A 21734-nucleotide genomic window follows, 5' to 3' on the forward strand; every position below is an offset into this window, starting at 1 on the left:
CTTTACCACCAGTGCCACCTGGGAGGCCCCTTATCCGACCCTACATTAAAGTAGACTCTGCCTGCTTAACCGTTTCTGGTCGACCACGAGGTTGCCTCACACGGCACAGGAAGATCGGTAGCTATAATTTACAACACAGCCGCTTTCTTATTATTTGACAATTTGACGTTGAGTGATGATCTGCTTTCAGAACGCATCTATTCTCTTGTAAAAAGCTACAGAAGTATATGATGCAAAAAGTGACAGTTCCCCCAGTGGCACTCCCCAGAGATGAGCCTCTGACCTCCTCGCTCTGTTGTCTTCAAGGCACTCGGGTTTGGGGCATCAGAGCTGCAATGCTTTGTGTTTCAGCTGCTGCCTTTGTCCGGCCCTGGTTGACAGTCCTAGAGCCCAGACTGTGCTAGGAGCAGCCACCGCACAGGACTAGATTGTATCTTGATGTCCCCAAGGTTCCCAGGGAGCCCAGAGAGTCTTTTTTTGGAGGACAGAGTTTGGGCAGAGTCCAAGGGTGTGTGAGAGGCCTGACCGTGTGGGCAGGGGCTGTGGAGTTTGCAGTAGACGGGCAGCACCACGCTGGACTTTCTTGATCCTTGGTGTCCCGTGGTCCCTCTCCACCCTTCCCAGCCTGGCAAGTCCTCCCCAGCCCCTCACACACCTGCTGATTCCTAGTATTACTGTGCACCCCGCATGTATATGTCCGGGGGAGAAAAAGGTTGAGACGAGCATGGAAGGCAGGATCCTTCTTTGTGTGCCCTCATCATCACGCCTGGACCGACAGAGCTCACAGGGCCTGGTCGAGGGACGGAAGGTCTCCTGCTGACGTGAAAACCCCCTGGAGCTTGTCATCGGTAAGCCTGTGGTCAGCTTGGGAGCCCTGGGCAAGTGTAGACCTTGTCTTTCTGAGACACTTTCTGTCTCGGTGCCTTAGTGGCACTTCACATCAAGTGACCCAAGAGCAGCTAAGGTATATGGCATCCTTGCTGTGTGCAGACACTGTTCTAAGTGCTTCAAGTCACTCAGTCTCTCCACGGGTTTCTGAGCCCCCGTCAGTGCTCTGAAGACACTCAGGTCTCAACACTCAGCCTGTTCAGGGCAGGAAATGACCTGTCCTGGGCCTCCGGCCGCTTCCCAGCATGGGGTCTGCCCTGCCCGGTCTCCATGGCAGGTCACCTGGTTCCTGGCCCACGTCTGTCACCAGGATTGGGGCATTTCTTCCCAGACTGTCCACACCGGTCCTGCCCTCCCCGCTCACCCTCTCCTCCCCCACAGGAGAACCTTATGCTCTCCATCCTGCCCAAGCACGTGGCCGACGAAATGCTGAAGGACATGAAGAAGGACGAGAGCCAGAAGGACCAGCAGCAGTTCAACACCATGTACATGTACCGCCACGAGAACGTCAGGTGCGCTGGCCACGGGCCTGGGTTCCAAGCACTGGATGGGGGCTTTGGGGGGTTGACTGAGGACTGTGGGGTCCGAGAGTCTTCCTGGGGACTAGAAACACACACCCCCTCCCCACAGCATGAACCTCAGCCCCTGCAGGAGCTGCCTTGCTGCTGGATGTTGGGGCCTGAGATGGGCCATGTGGTCCAGGCCCAATATTGTACAGACACCACAGACAAGCTAAGCTAGAGGCCAGAGCCCTGAATGCACCCTGGACGTGCCAGGGTCTCACCACTTTGGGGCCTGAGCGAGGACCTGGCTGCCGGGGGGCTGGAGTGGGAGCTGGCGGTGGGCAGCGCGGAGCCTGGCTTGCTATCCACATCCTCACCGCTGGGCCTTCCTCCCCTGAAGCATCCTCTTTGCTGATATCGTGGGCTTCACCCAGCTGTCCTCAGCCTGCAGCGCCCAGGAGCTTGTGAAGCTGCTCAATGAGCTCTTTGCCCGCTTCGACAAGCTGGCGGCTGTAAGTACCCTGCCCCTCAGCTGGCTTTCCATGGTGGGGGGCGGGCGGCACCCGCGAGGCCTGGGCCTGCCTCTCCCCCTCCTCTCTGGCCCCCACGACTTCCTCCCACCCAGCCTTCCTCAGCGGTCTTCGCCTCTCACCCCTCCTCGCCGAGGGGGGCGTGCCTCAGGACCCCAGTCCACACCCTGCCCTTTCAGAAATACCACCAGCTGCGGATTAAGATCCTGGGCGACTGTTACTACTGCATCTGTGGGCTGCCTGACTACCGGGAGGACCACGCCGTCTGCTCCATCCTCATGGGGCTCGCCATGGTGGAGGCCATCTCGTAAGTGGGGCGCCGCTGGCGGGAGACAGAGGGGCTCCCAGAGTATGGGTCCTGGCCCCTCGGGGAAGCTGGCCTGTTTTGGTGGGCCCTGTGCAACCCAGGCCCCCGAAGAGGGTCCATCAGGGTATGACGTGGGTGCAGCCTCTGATGGAGGCTTTTCCAGCCTCAGGCCATGCTGTTTGTTCTGCTGGGAGGTGCCCTCATCACGAAATGCTTCCACCTCACATTTTCTTTATTTTCCTCCCAAGTGTCCCCCCATCTCTTCTCCCTGTGTTTCCTCATCGTGACCCCCCCAGGACAGATAAGTTCAGAGATCCCCATGCCTGTCTCTTGAACCAGGAAGTCCGGGTGCAGCAGGGGAGTGACCACTGATGTCACAGGTGTTTGGGCAGCAGAGCCGGTCCTGGAACCCTGGCCTCTGAGCTCAGAGCTCCGCTCCTGCCTTAAGGCCGGGAGCCTTGAGGGCAGTGAGCTCTGCGTCCCCAGGATCTTTCCCGCTGCAGTCTCTGCACCCTGAGCTTGGAGATCCCTGGAGGATGCTTCTGGCTGTCCCCTCAAGGCCTCTGAGGGGCGCTGGGTGGCATCAGCCCCCCCAAGGCACCTTGCTGAGTCTGGGAATTGGTTATGTGTCCAAGGGGGTGGTTTCGCATTGTTAGCATCCTCCTCTAGGACTGCCTGGAGAGAAGCCAGGACTGCCGTTCCCTGGGGACCATGGTTCAGGATTTAGAGATTCACCTCCACTCCCATCACGGTTGGGCAAAATTCTGAAATTCATGTCTGTCTCCTCTTGGAGGTCGCAGGCGGGCAGTGGTCCCCTCCACGCACACACACCTAGCACAGGGCCTGCACACAGTAGGCGCTAGGTGATGTCAGCTGCATGGATGAGTGAATGAATGAGCGCAGTCAGAGGTCCCTCGGGGCAGAGGGTCTCTGCTGTTTCTGGGCCCCTGTCTCCCCCCACATCACACACAGGTTGTTGAATGTGGGCTCAGGCCCCTGCTGTAACCCCAGCAGTGGGTGACTCAGACGTGGGCAGCTGGTAGTGGCTGAGGGCGGGTTGGCCGCCTGGTTGGGTGCAGGCTCAACCCACCCTCCTTTGTGTGGGCACCTGGCAGGTATGTGCGGGAAAAGACGAAGACTGGGGTGGACATGCGAGTGGGGGTGCACACGGGCACCGTGCTGGGGGGCGTCCTCGGCCAGAAACGCTGGCAGTACGATGTGTGGTCCACCGACGTCACCGTGGCCAACAAGATGGAGGCTGGCGGCATCCCGGGGTGAGTGCGTGTTCCTTCCCAGGGTGGGGACGGGCACTGGGGCTGAGGGAAGGGACTGTCCCTCCCATCCCTCAGGGCTGTGGTCCAGACAAGGGACAAGCGGTCTTGGAGAACCAGGCCTCCGCACCCAGGAGCAGCTCCTCTTCCTGGGCCCTGTCCTCCCTCCCCCTTTGCTTGCCATGGGCCTGCCGGGCTCTGAGGTCCCCGTAGCTCCTGCAGGGCGCAGGTCTCAGTGGAGGTCATTATTAGCTGTGAGAGTCTCCTGACAGGCCCTGAAGCACCTGCACATCTTACTGAGCTCTTTACAGACTCGGTCGGGGTCGGCGGGGCAGGCCCTGTCCTCAGGATGGACAGGGATGTGGCCAAACCTTCCTGGCCTGGGTCCGGGAGCTTCCCTCGGATGCAGTCACAATTCTCTCCCTCAAAGTGGCTCCCTAGACATGGGTTACTACCCCCTGACAGCTGGTGGTACAGCTGAGACTCACACTGGGTTGATACTAATCAGACCTTATGACCTTCGTGTTCAGAACAGACTTCAATTTCTTATCTTATCTGATACCCTCAGCCGCCTGGGAGGACAGACCATCTCACGGATTGACCGCTGAGGCTCAGAGAGGGGGAGGTGCGGGGCTACCCACACAGCCAGCTAGTGGCAGGACTTGCTGGTCACTGCTGTGTCCTAGGGGCAGCGGGTGGGCTAGGGGCTGCCCCAGGGTGGGGGCTGCCTGGCCTGTGCTCAGGGCCCCTCTCACTGGAACCCAGGCGCGTGCACATCTCCCAGAGCACCATGGACTGCCTGAAAGGAGAGTTCGACGTGGAGCCGGGTGAGGGGGGCAGTCGCTGTGATTACCTGGAAGAGAAGGGCATCGAGACCTACCTCATCATCGCTTCCAAGCCAGAGGTGAAGAAGACAGCTGCCCAAAACGGCCTCAGTGGCTCGGTGAGTCCTCCGCCCGCCCTCCAGGCCTAGAGATGAGATTGTAGAAGAGTTGGCAGAACCATGAGAGGTCCTCTAGGTGCAGTGTTAGAGCAAAGGGCAGTACAAGGTATTTTGTGCCAAGGGTAAAGTCTGAGCAACAGGAAATGCTCTAAAGAATGCTCTAAAAAGTAGAAAGCTGTGCTGCAGAAAATTAGGAAATATCAGGATGGAAAGTGGAGCCCCAGGAAATGACACTTGACCCGGTCACAGAATTCTTGAGTCTTCATATTTTACGAGTGTTACATGTGGAACTTCAACATATTCCCTAGAACAAACTAAAAGTCTTCTAAGCAATTCTGTAAGATGCTAATTTGGGAAGTGATGGAACATTTATAGTTTCTGGCCAAAAAAAAAGTTTTTAGTAAATTTTAAAAAGTTACTCCTTAAAAAAAATTACACAAATTTGCTTGTCCTAGGGACCACCTTGAAGTCACAGAGCAGCAGTCAAACGTATCTTTGTGACAGCCACACACAGTCCTGTTTGCTCTAATCTTGTGTTTTCTTATTCAATCCACCCTTGCATGGTGCATCATGTGAGTCAGGAGTTGTTTGTGGCACCTGACACCCCCGAGAGGGTTACGGGTGGGATCTTGGCTTGGCAGCAGCATCTTTATGAAGCTGTTTTTCATTATTCAGTTTTCCAATCAGAGAAAAGTTGAGTTCATGGATGTGTAGCTTGAAACACTGGCACAGAGGCTCCGGGGTCTGAGTTGTTGGGCCCCGGGACCTGGATGCCACCATGCAGGATGGAAGCACAGGCGACAGCCTCCCACAGACGGGAGTTAGACTTCTTCCCAAATGCTCCAGCCAGACCAACGAGCCGACCCATTTCTCATGGAATCATGGGCACTGTTCCCTTCAAAACTTGTACTGACATTTTGAGGTAATCCAGGTTTACAGTGTTTTGTAAAGTTGATTTTCAGCTGTTTCTTAGATGCCCCTCCCTGAAAAATATAAATGTCTCAAAGTGGAAAAGCTGGATTAAAGGTGCTGTACAATGTAAGTTTAACCCACGTCCCCACCTCCTGCCACCCTCTCTGGGCCCTTGCTGGTTCTTGACTCACTTTTTTCTTCATTCATCTGAAAGATGAAGCCAGGGTATCTCACTGTTTTAATCGCATTTCTTCAGTTATTAGCATGATTGGACACTTTCCACATGGTTGTCAGCCTGGGGCTTCTCTTCTGTGAAGGGCATATTCGTATCTAACCTTTGAGGACTTTCTGCACCTTTGATTTGTAGACTTTGTTGTTTATGAGATGAACCCTCTGTCACACGACACTCGTCATATCTGTGTCAGGCATCCAGTTCATGCCCAGCACTGTGACACATCTCTCTCGGGGAACTTAGATGCTGGGCTACTGTAGATCGTATCCGTTTGTTGTCTTCTCTACCGGTCACTGCAGCAACTGTCAGCCCTCAGTGGGTGTTAACTGTGCTGACAGCTTAGCACAGTTATCATAAGCCTTTGTGATTAGCTCAACAGTAGTGTAAAACTTCTCCTGCTCTAGATGTGCTCTGAGAAGGCCGAGCTAGCAGATCACCAAACCTGCTCAGCAGGGAGTGAGTCGGAAGCAGTCGAGCACGGACAAGATAGAGGAGCTGACGCATGAGCCATGTGTGAATGGTGACAGGGAGCAGTAGGGACAGAGGTGACGGGGCTTCTCTGGGCCTCACAGGAGCAGACACCATTCCATCTGCAGTGACCTCTCCCCATGGTTTAGTTGAACAGAGTGATAGGAGGAGAGTGTGAGAAGAGTCATCGCAACGAATCCCTCCTGAGTGTTGAAAAGGCGTCTCCCGTCTATATGGACCTTGTTGCCGGTCTCATTCAGTTGTCCTGAATGCCATCGCCAGCCAGCTCCCGAATTGCGATCTCAGCCCCACTGGCATCCTTGCACCAAACTTCCAGCCACGTGTGAATCTCCATCTGTGTGTGTGTGCGCATGCGTGCTCAGTCGTGTCCGAGACTCTGCGACCCCATGGACTGTAGCTTGCTAGGCTCCTCTGTCCATGGGATTCTCTAGAATATTGGAGTGGGTAGCCATTTCCTCCCCCAGGAGATCTTCCCAACCCAGGGATTGAACCTGCATCTCTTGTGTCTCCTGCATTGACAGGCAGGTTTTTTTCATCATTGCGCCACCTGGGAAGCCCACTGGTCCAAAGCCGAGCTCCCAAGCCTCTCTCCACCCTAGAACCCACTCTTCCTTGGTCTTCCCAATCTCAATCAGTGGCAACTCCATTCTTTTAACTGCTCAGCCCCAAACCTTTGAAGACATCCTTGCCCCGTCTACAATCCACATGATCTTGCACGATGTACCTCTAGGCCCCCTCTTCTCACCCCTGGCAGACATGTCCCCTCTGCACCATTGTCGTCTCATGCTTGTGTCAGCACGGTGGTCCCCCATCTTGTCGCCCTGCTCCTGCCCTTGCCCCGCTGCCCTCTCTCTGCTCACAGCTGCCAGAGTGATCCTGCAGGGATGTTGGGTGAATCATGTCACCACCCCCCAGCTCAGCATCTTCCTTTGGTCCCCGTCTCACTCGGAGGAAGAGCCAAAGTCCCCTGAGGTCAGGAACCCCATTCTGCAGGTCCTCACCGCCCGACCCCTTTCACTCACTTGCTCGGCTGGGGCAGTGCCCGTCTCCTGGCTGCTGCTGAGACCCTGCGGGTGCATGCCCACTCTGGCTGCACACCCACTCCGGGTGCACGTCCACTCCAGGCTTCCTTTTCCCCAAAACCTGTCTGAGAGCTGCATAATGTGCTCCTTCACGTGTTTACGGGAATGTTATCCTCACAGTGACTCCTCCCCAGCCTCCGTTTACAGTCACCTCCCCGGGAACCGCTGCGTCCCTTGCCTCCCCTGCCTCTCCAGGCCCTGCTCTCAGACCTCCTGTAATCATTTATTCTTTGTTTCACCGCTGTCTGCCTGTCCGCACTAGAAGGTGGGCTCCCGCGTCAGGACATTGTGTCTGTGTCCCCAGAAGTTACAACAGTTCCTGTCACACAGTAGCTACTCAATAAATACTCAGTAAATGAATGAGTGGACTGTGTTCCTATGTAGAGGATCTCACTTATTCTGTCAAGGAAAAGTACTAATCCCTGGGGAAACTGGTTTATGGAATTTATTCAGATGTTTGGAAGGTGTTTGACAGGGCTCTCTACCCCAAAAATGATCCCTGTGAAGCTCTATATCCCTCAGTTACTTAGAAATAAGAATTAGAACAATAGGATCTTTCTCTGCTTGGAAAAATTTTAATACTAGAAATTGTATTACTAGAAATTTAATACTAGAAAATTACAGCATTCTAAAATGGATGTTCTGGAGGAGGAAACGAATAGTGAGATTTCTCAGGCTATGAGGCCTCTGAACTCTGGTGGGGAGATTCCAAACCAGAGAGTAGACCAGAGTGGGCGGCTGGCAGTGCCTGGGGGCCCCTGACGACCCCTCCCTTCTGCTGCAGGCCCTGCTGAACGGAGCACCGCCTTCCTCAAAGCCCAGCTCCCCTGCCCTCATTGAGACCAAGGAGTCCAACGGGAGCATTCACACCAGCGGCTCTATATCTGAGGAGCCGGAGGAGCAAGATGCCCAGGTATGGGTGGGACTGAGCCCCGGGATGTGGGCGGAGATGGGGAGGCAGAAGGTGAAGAGTTCTGAGCTGAAGGGCTGGCCTGGCCCCTAGCTGGGCTCCATCCTTGGAACTGCGTAACCTGGGGCAGGTCACCCCCGCAACCTGGTCTCACTGGCCCCTCTTCAGTTACTGGGGATCGGGTGGCTAAGGTCAGAAGACGTGCCCACTGCCACGGCCTGGTCCAGCTCTGATGTCCCTAACCCTGTGGGTCTGAGGGCAGTGAGGACACCAGCGGACACTGCTCCAGGATTGGACTGTTTTGGAAGTGGGCCTTCAGGGCTGTGCCCACCTCTCAAGCTAGGTCCAAACCCTGCAAGTCCTGTGCTCAGATGGAGGGTTTCCAAAGGAATTAACACGCTGTCCCCCTGAGATCAGGGTCCACTTTGGGAGAGTGTCCAGGATCCGTCCATTACTGAAGAGCTTCCTCAGTACATCCACTGACAGAGGCAAGTGCTGAGACGGGTCTCGGCCCTGCAGAGGCTGCCGTGAGCTGGTCAGCCGCACCGCCGGTCTCTACTGCCCTGTGCCTGTAGATCAGGTGCTGGAGGACAAGAGGGTGGACAGGGCTGAAGAAAAACTGGGTTTTCTTGAGCACCACAATGCTCAGTAACTCTTCCTTGTTGTGATTTTCTTGATAGAAAGTGGAATACCAATGCAGTGTAATTCACTAACAAGAAGGACACAGAGGCTTAATTAGCAGCCTGTGATTTCTTCTGTCCTCACGATTAGCCAGTGTCGCACTGCTCTCAGATATGCTTCAGGGACGGAGGTTCCTGGTGCTGGAAAAGAGCATCTGTGTTGTGTTACAGAGAAGAAATTGGGGCTGGAGGAGTGTGGATTATAGGGGTCAGGCTCCACCCGAGGCATGCCTGAGCTCCAGCCCGGGGCATCTTGGTTCTGGCTTCCGGATAGACTCTTGGACCCATCTAGATAGCCCCAACGAGCCCAGTCCCAGTTGTTTGGACTGACGGCCGTGTAGTCCTGGTCTGGAGCTGATGCTTTTCCTTTGTGACCAGGAATAAAAATGGTAGGGGGCACCCCAGCCCCACCATCCCACAAGCAGTAAGATTGTTGGTTTCTCTGCATTGCTTTCCCCCTCAGATCTTCCTCCCCTCAGATGAGCCAGATCTGAGCTCTTTTAGGAGCTCCCTTTAGCCCGAGGGCTGGGGGTCTTTTACATCCCTGAGAATGCCGATGCATACGGGTGTGTGACACCGCTGTCCTCATAGCAAAAGGTGCTGGCACCACACTGCCAGCAATCTGTGACTCCAGGTCTCCTGCTCAGGAGCCCGGTGGCTGCTCCCCACACTACCATTAGTGGGTGGTCACTGCAGAGCTCCTGTTAGGGGCATGGGGCCTGGGAGAGTTCAGGGAAAGCCGGAAGGCCTGCGGCTTTGGGTTCAGACCCAAGCAGGATGGAGCCACGTGAGACCACTGGGAAGACTTTCCCCAGGAGATGGTTTTGAGAGCCACGGGGCGGTGCTCTGTGATCCCTTCTGTTCTCCTTTCCCCCGACACCACTGTGTGTCTCCCCAATCTCTTCCCGCTCCACCCCACCTGCCCCCCAACTCAGCTGCCCTGCCTTGCAGGCCGACAACCCCTCGTTCCCCAACCCTCGCCGGAGGCTGCGCCTTCAGGACCTGGCTGATCGCGTGGTGGACGCCTCTGAGGACGAGCATGAGCTCAACCAGCTGCTCAACGAGGCGCTGCTGGAGCGGGAGTCTGCCCAGGTGTAAGCGGCCCCGTGGACACCCGGCCCCTTGGTCTTAGCCTTGAGCGGCCCTGGCATGCGGCCCAGGAAGTTTAGTCTTCTTAAATGTGTCTCATGGGGCTTGTTTGCACTGCAGAGTGAAGAAGAGAAACACCTTCCTCCTGTCCATGCGGTTCATGGACCCCGAGATGGAAACCCGCTACTCGGTGGAGAAGGAGAAGCAGAGCGGGGCTGCCTTCAGTTGCTCCTGCGTCGTCCTGCTCTGCACGGCCGCGGTGGAGATCCTCATTGACCCCTGGTGAGGGGCGGGCAGGGCAGGCCCGACAGTCGGCAGGGCGGAAGGGGACGAGCTACCTAGGCTGGAGGCCAGAGGGGAGAGGGTCTCAGGTGGAGCCTGACTCAGGGCCTCAGGCTCGGTTCCTCACGCCTCACCCCCAGAGCAGCCCAGGGAATGCTGGGACTGCGCCCTGCACCCCCTTCCTTCTCTCTGCCCCTGGGTCCTGGGATAGAACTAGCGTCAAAGCGGAGCTCACATCAGAGCTGAGAAAGCTGAGGAAGGGAGGGGTCCAGGGGATGGACATCTGGCTGGGTGGGCCTGAGTGGTGCTGGGACAAGGAGACGGGCTGGAGATGCTCTTCAACCTCAATCACCATGGCCCACTGGCTCCCTTTCTTGGCTCATCTTAGTAAAGACAGATTTCAGGCTCTGGTTGTAGACTTGTCTCCTCTCACAGCTATGAGAGGTCCTCCAGGGCGAGGCAGGGTGTTGGGGAATCCTTGCCCCAATCCTTGCTGAAGTCTGAACCGAAGGATGACTGCCCACTCCCTTGCTTTCTCCCTATAGCTGATCAGCAGTTCGCTCCAGTTCAGGGATTCCCCACCGGGAGAGGTGTGGAGCCCTGTTCTGATTACAGTTTGGGGAACTTAAAAGAGCCTTGGACTTGTCACATAGTCCTAGGTTCTGGGTGTGGCTTATCTCCTATTTGTTCTATTTGGGCACATCACTAAGGGCTCCTGGAGCATCCGTTTGCTCACTTGTAAAGTGAAAGATCAGGATGCTAATGATCTGAAGATAATAATATCTGGCTAACTCAGAATTGTTGTGAGGACCAAATTCATTCATTTACTCCACAAATATTTACTGTCTACTTTGCACCTAGGGTTAAGGTCTAGGGATGCAGTGAACACTGTCAGTTCAGCAGCCCTTGGCCGTAAGCTGCTCTGTTCCATGCTCTCTCCTTCCATCATAGTGACATGGCAGAAGGCTTGTTCCTAAGAATCCCTTCCCAGATTTTACTGGGCTCTACCCAGGGCATCTGTAAGTCTGCCCTTCTTTGGGAAATGTCTCTAAAGAACAGTTACAGCTGGGGAGGGTTGCGTTCTCCCCAGACCCTGCATGCAGCTGCGTGGAGGGGAAATCACATGGAACTTTTAGGGTACAGGCTTGGCCTCACTTAGAGGGTCTGCCCTCTGTCTCCCTTCCTCTGTTCTCCTGGCCCCTGACCCAGCTCACTAAGCCCCCTGCCCACCCCGTGCCTTCCCCCGCCCCCCGCCCCGGGCCCTTCCTCATCGTGTTCTCTCTCTTACAGGCTCATGACGAACTATGTGACCTTTGTGGTTGGGGAGGCTCTGCTCCTGATCCTGACGATCTGCTCGCTGGCTGCCATCTTTCCGCGGGTAAGAAGCACATCTCCTCCTGGCTCAGAGCTGTCTGGAAGTATCACTCCTGGTGAGCGTGGGTGCTGATGGAGCTGTCAGGTCCTGACAGGTAGATGACTCCTGTCGCGATGGTTCAGGCACCCATCCATTCATTTATGACAGACTCCTTCACTATTGGCTCTGCATCCTCTTTGGTCCAGGCCCTTGAGCACGCAAGGGTGAGAGAGCCTGTATCAAGATAAATGGGAACCTGTGTGGAAAAGCAGAAGAGGCCTGGCTGGAAGGTGAACTGGCTCCAATTGCAAAGGACCCAAAGCCAGACACAAGGGATTAAGACTTTCTCCTATAAGCAGTGGGTGCCAGGCAGAGGTTTTGATCAGAATGACAAGGGAAAAGCAGCATTTTAGGAAATTTAATCTGGCAGGTAACTCACAAGAAACTTGGGGGTTTTAGGTACACTGACCCAGGGAAGGCAGGAGGAGCCAGGCAAAGTCAGCCAGCCCTGAAAACTCCCCTGACCTGGCTTCACCGCCCAGAGGGCAGGAGTGGACCGCTGCTGGAGGGCCACCCACAGGCTCCGGGCTGATCCCCGAGTGGCTGTGGGAAGGGCTCTGATATCTGGGTCACGGTGCGTCACCCACACCTCCAGCAGCACCGGCAGGCTGAGCTGGGACCCACGTGCCTCCTCAGTTCTGCCACGGTCGGCTTTTGGTTGATGCACACGCACAGCACTGCTTCCCAGGTTCCCGGGGAGTGTGGGAGCAAGCAGAGTGGTTAGCAGCCATGTTTACAGAGGAGAAAGCTGTCAAGGCTCAAGGCCCTTGAAATTCCATGCTTGTAGGCCTTTCCTAAGAAGCTCGTGGCCTTCTCTACTTGGATCGACCGGACACGCTGGGCCAGGAACACCTGGGCCATGCTGGCCATCTTCATTCTGGTCATGGCAAACGTGGTGGACATGGTGAGTCCCCGCTGTCCTGCTGAAGGGACGCCCGCTCTCAGAGGAGGGTTCTGAATTGACCTGCCTGAGCAGTTGCCAGCCCACCCTGTCTCCCCAGCTATCCACGCTGGCCGCTAGACACAGGTTTGAGTGGCACTTGGGTTCCTAACTGATCATTCTGACCAGCGGGGTCATCTCCCCAGGGTACCTCCCAGACTGCCTCTCTCCCTGCCCCAGCTCCTTGCTCTTCCCGAATTCAGGAGCCCAGCTCCAGGACCTGTGCTGGGGGCTTTATGTAGGTTGATTCATTTAATCCGTATAATAATCCCAAGAGGTCAGTATCATCTGTAGTTTCGTGTGAAAAAATGATGCTCAGAGAGGTTAAGTCAGTTGTTTTAGGTCACACAGCCAGTTAGTAACACAGTGAACGGAAGCAGTTCTAAACCCTATCCTTTGTTTTCTTTCTCTGTGTCTCACTGCTCAGGGACCCCAGTACTCTAAGCTTTCTGCGTGTCTTAAGTGTCCCCTAGTGAGGCTAGTGTCAGGCATCCAGCAGGACAAGGGAGATAAACCTGCTCCCCGAGAGGAGTGCTCCTGTTGGGCCTTCATCCATCTGAGCGAGGCCAGACCTTCCAGAGGTGGGTCACTGGAGGCGGCTGCCTCACTGAGCCCAGGAGGCTGGTGGCAGATTTACTCCTCTGTTGGGGCTTCCCTGGTGGCTCAGATGGTAAAGAATCTGCCTGCAATGCGGGAGACCTGGGTTCGATCCCTGGACTGGGAAGATCCCCTGGAGGAGGCCATGGCAGTCCACTCCAGTGTTCTTGCCTGGAGAATCTCCATGGACAGACGAGCCTTGTGGGCTACAGTCCATTGGGTCGCAAAGAGTTGGACATGACTGAGCCACTGAGCTCACATGAGATCTGCTCTCCCCAGTTCCTGCAGGTTCCGTGAAGGGGCAGAGGGACAGCTGTGGGAAGCCACCAGCCAGTTACTGAGCACTAGGCGCTTAGAGCTGTCACTGGTGTTCTCTTGTCAGGCCTCACAGCTCCCTCCAGTGTTGGTAGCATTAGGTGCACCCTCTTAGTTTAAGAGTCCTACTTTGAAAATAAAACATTATTTGCGTTGTTCTCTTTAACACTGAAGCACAGGAGAAAACTCAGCATGGAGACTTATTCAGCAGCATATAGGTGAGAAGCCCTAGGCCATTCGATCCAAGTTCAACAGGAATGAGGTTCAGAGCCCTGACGTGCCCACAGGTAGCTGGTGCCCACAGTGCAGGGACGAGAAGGCCCAGGTCTCCTGCGTGTCAGAAACCCCTGGAACCTGATGTCTGGGTCTGGGGACCGCTATCTAGCAGGGTTGTGGACACTTGCAGGACAGCAGGAGGTCCTATCACCAGGGGAGGGGTGAAAATCTGGCTAAGTGTAAGACTTTCCCCATGCTAGAGTCACATGCTGAGGGCTTTCCCAAAGCCAGATAATGGCCAGGGGGTGAAAGTGAAGAAAAGTAGGTCTGATTCGGTCTATGGATGCACTTTCCATTGACCACATTGCCCAGCAGCGGGACTGGCAACCAGACTCCAGAAAGGATTCTGAGCGGGGACTGGCTGCCCTCACAGTGAACTGCGAGGGGGCTGACTGGCTGACCCAGAACTCCTCTGGGGCAATAGTGCAATGTGGGCAAGAGCATCTTGGGCTTAAAACCTAAACCCCAGATTCCTAGTCTGGCTTTACCACCTGCTAATTTTGCTCCTTTGGCCAAGGGTGGCCTGTCTGTTTTATATGATCGTGTGTGTGGTTTGTACTAGGTCGCTTCAGTCGTCTCTGACTCTGTACGACCCCATGGACTATAGCCCTCCAGGCTCCTCTTGTCCATGGGATTCTCCAGGCAAGAATGCTGGAGTGGATTGCCCTTCCCTTCTCCAGGGGATCTTCCTGAATCGAACCCACATCTCTCATGTCTAACCTGCATTGGCAGGCAGGTTACCACTAGAGCCACCTGGGAGGCCCCTTACATGATGGTAACAGTACTCAGAATACACAAGAGAATTTCCATGATCATCATCAGAGATGATGGGAAAGCTCTTAGCAGGAATTACTGACTTGCGCATTACTGTCCCCTGGTAAACTTTCCCTTCTTGCTCGGGGTTTCTGAGGGAGCCATGGACGTGGCAGCTGCCACGGCCCAGCCTTTTCTTACCAGTGTCTGTTGTCCCCTTGCATCCCATGCTCTCCCCATCCACTCATGGGCCTGGCCTCCAGCTCAGCTGTCTCCAGTACTACACAGGACCCACCAACGGCACCGCAGAGATGCAGGTGGAAGATGGCTGCGTGGAGAACCCCAAGTATTACAACTATGTGGCCGTGCTGTCCCTCATCGCCACCATCATGCTGGTGCAGGTCAGCCACATGGTCAAGCTCACACTCATGCTGCTCATTGCGGGTGCCGTGGCTGTCATCAACATCTACGCCTGGTGCCCCATCTTTGACGACTACGACCGCAAACGCTTCCAGCAACACGAGTAAGATGAAGCCTGTTTGGAGATCCGCATGGTCTCCTTCCTCCCACCCGCCTCCCCAGTCCCTGATTCAAGGTCACGGGCCTGCAGTGAGCTGGCCATCTGTCTCTAGGGCTCATCAAAGGCTTGTATGGGAATCAGGGTTTGTGGCTTCTCACAGCCTGGTTGGCTGTGATCCCAGGACAGATCCTGTCCCTTTTTGAGGACTGAAAGGCCCAGGTCACCTCAGTGTTTGGCTGGGTCCAAGTATGTGCTGTTATCTGTCCCGACAGCTTTCCGATGGTGGCCTTAGAGAAGATGCAGGTGTTTTCCAGCTCGGGGCTCAATGGCACTGACAGGTAAGGGTGTCTACTTTCCTGTCCTGCCCTGCGTTTCCGGTCCCTTTCTTCAGGAGACAAAATACAACAGGGTCTCATCCTTCCAGAGGCACACTGTATGGGATGTTCAAGCTCGAAAAGTCAGCATGTTTCTGTGGGAGGCTGGAGCAGACTTTAGTGCTTATCTGGCCACGCTGGCCTTTCCTGAGGTGAAGGGAATGCAGAGCGGTCTAGAGGGTGGAATAGAGAGCAGGCTGGAGAGGTGGAGAGAAAAGGAGCAGCCTCATGGATGACAGCTGCGGAACAGACCTCAGAAGCCTGAGGAGGAAGGAGCCCTGTGGCATTCATACTAGAACACCTGGATTCTTTCCCCACCACATTAGTTCTCTGTGGGGCCTCAGCAGGCCAGTTTTCCTGAGTCTGTGTCATCTCTTGAAGAGGTTATCAGTAGAATTCTTCAAGATCCCGTCTTAGCTTTGAAGTTTTAGAATGTTACAATGTAGTGACTTGACTAGACTTTTAAGTAGGTTAAAAAAAAAAAAAGAAAAGAAAAAAGATTACCTAACAGAAGATAGATAGAAGACTTGAATAGGCCTTTCACAAAGGAAGTCTAAATAGGCACTAATAGATTAAGGGCATTCAAGTAATCAGGGTCATACAAATTAAGACCACCAGGAAAGACTGTCACACACCAACCAGTTTGGCAAAAATTAAGAAGTCTGATAACATCATGGATTATGGTAACCCATACATCCCTGGTGGAAGTATAAATGGTACAACCGTTTAAGAAAACAATTTGGAGTTAATTAGTAAAGGTGAAAATAGACCTATGACTCAGTAACTCCACTGCTATGTATCCACGTTAGAGAAATTAATGTACATGTTATTTGTCCCCAGATGTATGTACTAGAATGTCCATAGTTGCACTGTTCATAATAGCCACACATGTACAAACATCCAAAACAAAGGAGAACCCCAATGAAATTAAGACTAAGTGGATATGTACATTGTGGTATATGCATATAATACCAACTCAGCTCCACACAAAAATATGGCTGACAGTTATAGAAAAGCATGGTGCAACTGTGCCCTCATCCCATCACCGAGATGTTAGTCTCTCCCTTCTCCAGATTCCTACATGGTTGCAGCTACTGCTGTGATCACTCAGGTGATCTGGTGTTTAATAAACATCTAGGGAGCAGCTTTGAAGGCCTGACGTGGATTCCAAGTGCAGCCAGGACTGGCCAGGAGTTGGCTGGCAGTTAAGACAAAAACCCAGTGATTTCAGAAATTTTTACTGCCCAGTGGGCATCTGGACTTTATATGAAGGTGCTTAAGCTGCTAAGAAAGGTTTCTGGGGTGATAGGAAACAGCATACCCACGTTAGAGGGGATAAAAACTCCCTTGTCAGCAGAGGGCAGCATGGCGCACTTTTAACTGAATTCTCTGGGCCCCACAGGCTGCCCCTGGTGCCGTCTAAGTACTCGATGACAGTGATGATCTTCGTCATGATGCTGAGCTTTTACTACTTCTCCCGCCATGTGAGTGCCTGCACACTTGCCCCTTCCGCGCGGACTTCTCAGGGCCTCCTGAGAAGCAGCCCCTGGATCTAAGAACCCAAGCTCCTGGGGAATGCCGTTTTCCTTACCCCACATGGCATGTGACCCTGGTCAGGCCACCACCTCTGCCATTTTCTGGTCTCTTCCTCACGAGTATTAATACCAGAAAAACAGTTCTTACCTCTTGCTCTGACCTGCTGATGGAAGCCTGGGGGTGAGGCACAAAGCCTGGATAAAATCTCTTATTTCCTAGGCCAGGGGCTCATGGATCTCCACTCATCCTGGCTCTGGGGGTCACTAACACACTGACTACAGAGCCAGAAAGGGAAAGAAGCTGGTGAAATTTTTGTTTGGTTAAAAGGAAAAAGAGGAAGAGGGAGGGGAAGTACCCACACAAGGGACTTACTTTCATATTAGCTCAGGAGCCACCCAGTGGCTTGTCAAGAGAACTGCAGCCACCTCCAGCCACTTGTTGGCGACTGGAGCCTGCTGGAAATGGGGACTTCTCTTCTCTGTGCTAAGAGATCCCCACTGCTGCCACCACCAACAAGGCTGATCTGTAGCTAAAATGGGGTCCCAGGAGGCCTCCTCACATTCTCCTGTGACCAGAAGCTGGGATCCTCACCCCAGCTGTAGGGTGTGGCCTTTTTTGATGAGATGAGTCTTTCTGGGGCTCATTTCCCCAGCTATCCAGCCATCTCCATCTTCCTTTCAGTTTTTCCATGTTGGAACCTCTCAAGTTCCCATTTTGCAACTTTTTTTTTTTTTTGGATGCACTTTATGGGATCTTAGTTCCCCAACCAGGGACTGAACCAAGGCTCACAGCAGTGAAAGCACCTGGTCCTAACCACTGGGCAACCCGAGAACTCCCTCAAATGGCCAGCTTAGGGCACACACCTCGCCTGTGTCTGTCCATAGGTGGAAAAGCTGGCACGGACACTGTTCTTGTGGAAGATTGAGGTCCATGACCAGAAGGAACGTGTCTATGAGATGCGACGCTGGAATGAAGCCTTGGTCACCAACATGCTGCCTGAGCACGTGGCACGCCATTTCCTGGGGTCCAAGAAGAGAGATGAGGTGAGGCGTGGCCCCATACTGGAGCCATGGGGCTGTCTTCTGGCTTTCTGCCCTCTCGTGACATGGGCTGGGGACCCAGGTAGGGCTGGACCTACACAGCACCACAGTATTAGAAGCGAATCTCTTGGTGAAAAGCACCACTGTAGACATTGTTTCCACAAGCCATAATTTCTGTGAGGCTCATTTCAGAAGATGAGGCCTTGGCGGAGCCCACCTTTCTGTCGACTGTGATTGTCTGAGTGGTTCTCATGCCTCACTTTCCAGCTTGCCACTGCCCTCTTTCCTAGAGCTGGGGCTGTTGGCAGGAACTAGCAAAGCTCTTTTTTGGTTTCCAAAGTTGCAATGAGCTACTTTCTAATAATTCAGTCAGGATAGTCTGGGAGACGTGTGTCCAAAAAGCTGAGTGCACATGTCATGGGTATGAAGGACATTCATTTCTGTAGCATATCATTCACTTTGACTGTCTTTGAGTGTTTTGGCCCTGCCTCTCTTTAGGAACTGTACAGCCAGTCTTATGATGAGATTGGAGTTATGTTTGCCTCCCTGCCCAATTTTGCTGACTTCTACACAGAGGAGAGCATCAATAATGGCGGCATTGAATGTCTGCGCTTCCTCAATGAGATCATCTCAGATTTCGACTCTGTGAGTGACTATCCTGGCCCCCGCACCCTGCCACAAAGCCAGCCCTTCCAGATTGCAGCCCAAGCAGTTTGGGAGTTACTTTGGCTGCTGTTTTCCCATAAAAACTCCTCCTCAAAATGCATGGCCTTCTGCAGTTGTCTGGAAATGTTGGGCCCCAGGTGGGAGCCTGGGAAATCACCTATAAGCTCATAGGATGAGGTCTGGCCAAAACAAGATTCTGAGGCCCCTCAGGTTCCTCTTATCCTCAAATTCAGATTCAGCAAACACTTATCAGGTATTAATAACTTGTGTACCAGGAGAAATGCTTTTACATACATGCTCAACACTTCAAGACTGGCCCTTTTATCCCTGTGTTAATGTGGTAGAAACTGAGGCTCAGAAAATCAGGACATTGGCCCAGGATAACATGGCAGATGTTGGCTAAATGAAGCTTTCATAGGAAAACATCTCTTAGATGTTTCATGGGTTTGTTGTAAAAAAAAAAAAAAATGGGCAGATCTGTCATTTAGTTGGCTCATTCATCTCCCTTGACTGCTGATAATTCTCTCTTAACACTGGCCTCAGCTTCTGGACAATCCCAAGTTCCGGGTCATCACCAAGATCAAGACCATTGGTAGCACCTACATGGCAGCTTCAGGAGTCACCCCAGATGTCAACACCAATGGCTTTACCAGCTCCAACAAGGTAGCTAACCAGCAGTAGCTAGAGGTGGATGGGGCAAGAGAGAGGTAGCCCACACGTCATTGGTGGGAAACGGTCTAATAAAAATAGCTGCCATTAAGTACTGTTGTTGTGTGAAGGCGTCCCCTAAGACACACACCAACTAGCACCATGCGGTACAAATATAAACACAGGTTTACTGAATTTAATGAGCAGAGAGGGGAACACACATGACCCTCCTCCTGCACTACTGTTCCACAGCTTAGGCTGGGCACAAGATGGTTTGTGTAATTGTGGCCATGCTCTCTGGTTTGTTGAAATATATAGAGTTGATTTACAGTCTTGTGTTCATTTCTGCCATACAGCAAAATGATTGTTATATATTCACATTCTTCATTTTCTTTTCCATTATGGTTTATTACAGGATATTGAATAGTTCCCTGTGCTATACAGTAGGACCTTGTTGTTTATCCAGTCTCTGTATAATAGTTTGCATCTGCTAATCCCAAACTCCTAACCAGCCCTCCCCCACCCTACTTAGCAACAAGTCTGTTCTCTGAGTCTGCTTCTGTCTCACAGATAAGTTCACTTGTGTAATATTTTAGATTCCACATAAAAGTGATATATGGTATTTGTCTTTTGGACCTAGTGTGATAACCTCTAGGTCCATTCATGTTGCTGTAAATGGCATTTTCTTTCTTCATGGCTGAGCAGTATTTCACTGTATACATGTGCCACATCTTTATTCATTCATCTGTCATTGGACATTTGTTTCCACATCTTCAGTTCAGTTCACTCAGTTGTGTCCTACTCTTTGAGACCCCATGACTGCAGCACGCCAGGCCTCCCTGTCCATCACCAACTCCTGGAGCTTACTCAAACTCATGTCCATTGAGTCGGTGATGCCATCCAACCATCTCATCCTCTGTCATCCCCTTCTCCCACCTGCAATCTTTCCCAGCATCAGGGTCTTTTCCAGTGAGTCAGTTCTTTGCATCAGGTGGCCAAAGTACCAGAGCTTCAGCATCAGTCCTTCCAATGAATATTTCCTTTAGGAAATATTTAGGACTGATTTCCTTTAGGATGGACTGGTTGGATCTCCTTGCTGTTCAAGGGACTCTCAAGTCTTTTCCAACACCACCATTCAAAAGCATCAATTCTTCAGCACTCAGCTTTCTTTTATAGGCCAACTCTCACATCCATACATGACTACTTGGCTGTTGTAAATAGTGCTGTAATGAACACTGGGGTGCATATATCATTAAAATTAAAGTTTTCTCCAGATATATACCCTGGACTGCAGGATCATATGGTAACTTTTTTGAGGCATCTCCGTACAGTTCTCCATGGTGGCTGTACCAATTTACATTCCTACCAACAGTGTAGGAGGGTTCCCTTCTCTGCATTTGTTATCTGTAGACTTTTTACCAACAGCCATCTCCATTTTATGGATGAGCTTAAAAAGACATGTCTAGGACAGTGTTTATAAGCTAGCTAAAGGCACCCAGCTGGCCCTGGCGCTCACAGCCACTCTCTGGCACAGGAGGAGAAGTCAGACAAGGAACGCTGGCAGCACCTGGCAGATCTGGCCGATTTTGCGCTGGCCATGAAGGACACGCTCACCAACATCAACAACCAGTCCTTCAACAACTTCATGCTGCGCATTGGTAAGGCCTCTCAGCGTGCCGTCTCCTGCTGTGTGCCCTTCTCCCCAAGCAGGGGGCTCTGCAAATCAGGGGAGGGGTCTTGGAAAGACCTGATGCACTTTGGGTGGGGAGGGTCACACTTCTCAAGCTGAAGGGACCTTAAGGGTCTTTAGGTCAGTGATCAAACCAAAAATGTGATGCTCAGTCATTCCTGTCCCATGCTGTTTACGATGGCCTCCCTTCTGAATCTGGCTGGGGCTTGAGTTTGTCTCCCTTTCCAGGGAATCTTCTGTCACTTCAGTCCAGCCCATTAGGATTAACGTCATCCATCACACACTTCTGGGGAGGGGGGTTCTCAATCCTGGGCAAGGTCACAGGAGACCTGAAGTACCAGGTGGGTGGCAAGAGAAACTGGCAACTTCTGCACTAAATTACTTAGCATAGTAGGGTGGCTGACGTCTGCTGAGCACAGTGAGGATGAGAAGACTTGATTTCTGTCCTCTGGGAACTCAAGAGTCAGGCTTGATGAGATCGGGTTATATAACCAGGAGCTTTGTGGCTGGAGTCAGGCGGAAATTCTTGAGAGGAGCTGGTGGCTTGTGCGAGCTCAGCTTGGGCTGAGCTCAGTTCTGTGCCCCACCCCACTCCAGGAATGAACAAAGGAGGGGTCCTGGCTGGGGTCATTGGAGCCCGGAAGCCACACTACGACATCTGGGGCAACACAGTCAACGTGGCCAGCAGGATGGAGTCCACAGGGGTCATGGGCAACATCCAGGTAAGTCCAGGGAACAGAATCAGAACAGGGCATGTGTTGCTGGGCACTGCGGCCTCTGTTCTGTGGGCCCACAATATTAAGCGGGTAGTGTTGCAGTCAAGACCAAGAGTGGGAAGAGCTGCCTC

At 53.0% G+C, this 21734-nt stretch overlaps 1 protein-coding gene across 1 annotated transcript in view; it reads left to right on the forward strand.

The window, feature by feature from the left end:
• Positions 1–21734, forward strand: part of ADCY3 (adenylate cyclase 3) — an 81704-nt gene that overhangs the window by 59306 nt on the left and 664 nt on the right. Inside the window, exons 4-21 of the mRNA XM_043469222.1 lie at positions 1270–1400; positions 1792–1903; positions 2101–2228; positions 3344–3502; positions 4265–4442; positions 7942–8070; positions 9699–9841; positions 9957–10118; positions 11409–11496; positions 12320–12436; positions 14677–14936; positions 15206–15271; positions 16710–16791; positions 17728–17886; positions 18382–18528; positions 19093–19212; positions 20732–20855; positions 21485–21609. Of these exons, the coding sequence (XP_043325157.1) occupies positions 1270–1400; positions 1792–1903; positions 2101–2228; positions 3344–3502; positions 4265–4442; positions 7942–8070; positions 9699–9841; positions 9957–10118; positions 11409–11496; positions 12320–12436; positions 14677–14936; positions 15206–15271; positions 16710–16791; positions 17728–17886; positions 18382–18528; positions 19093–19212; positions 20732–20855; positions 21485–21609 (2430 nt within the window). The remainder of the gene's footprint in view (positions 1–1269; positions 1401–1791; positions 1904–2100; positions 2229–3343; positions 3503–4264; positions 4443–7941; positions 8071–9698; positions 9842–9956; positions 10119–11408; positions 11497–12319; positions 12437–14676; positions 14937–15205; positions 15272–16709; positions 16792–17727; positions 17887–18381; positions 18529–19092; positions 19213–20731; positions 20856–21484; positions 21610–21734) is intronic.

This window comes from Cervus canadensis, chromosome 5 (genome assembly GCF_019320065.1).
Source record: "Cervus canadensis isolate Bull #8, Minnesota chromosome 5, ASM1932006v1, whole genome shotgun sequence".
Taxonomy (NCBI): Eukaryota; Metazoa; Chordata; class Mammalia; order Artiodactyla; family Cervidae; genus Cervus; species Cervus canadensis.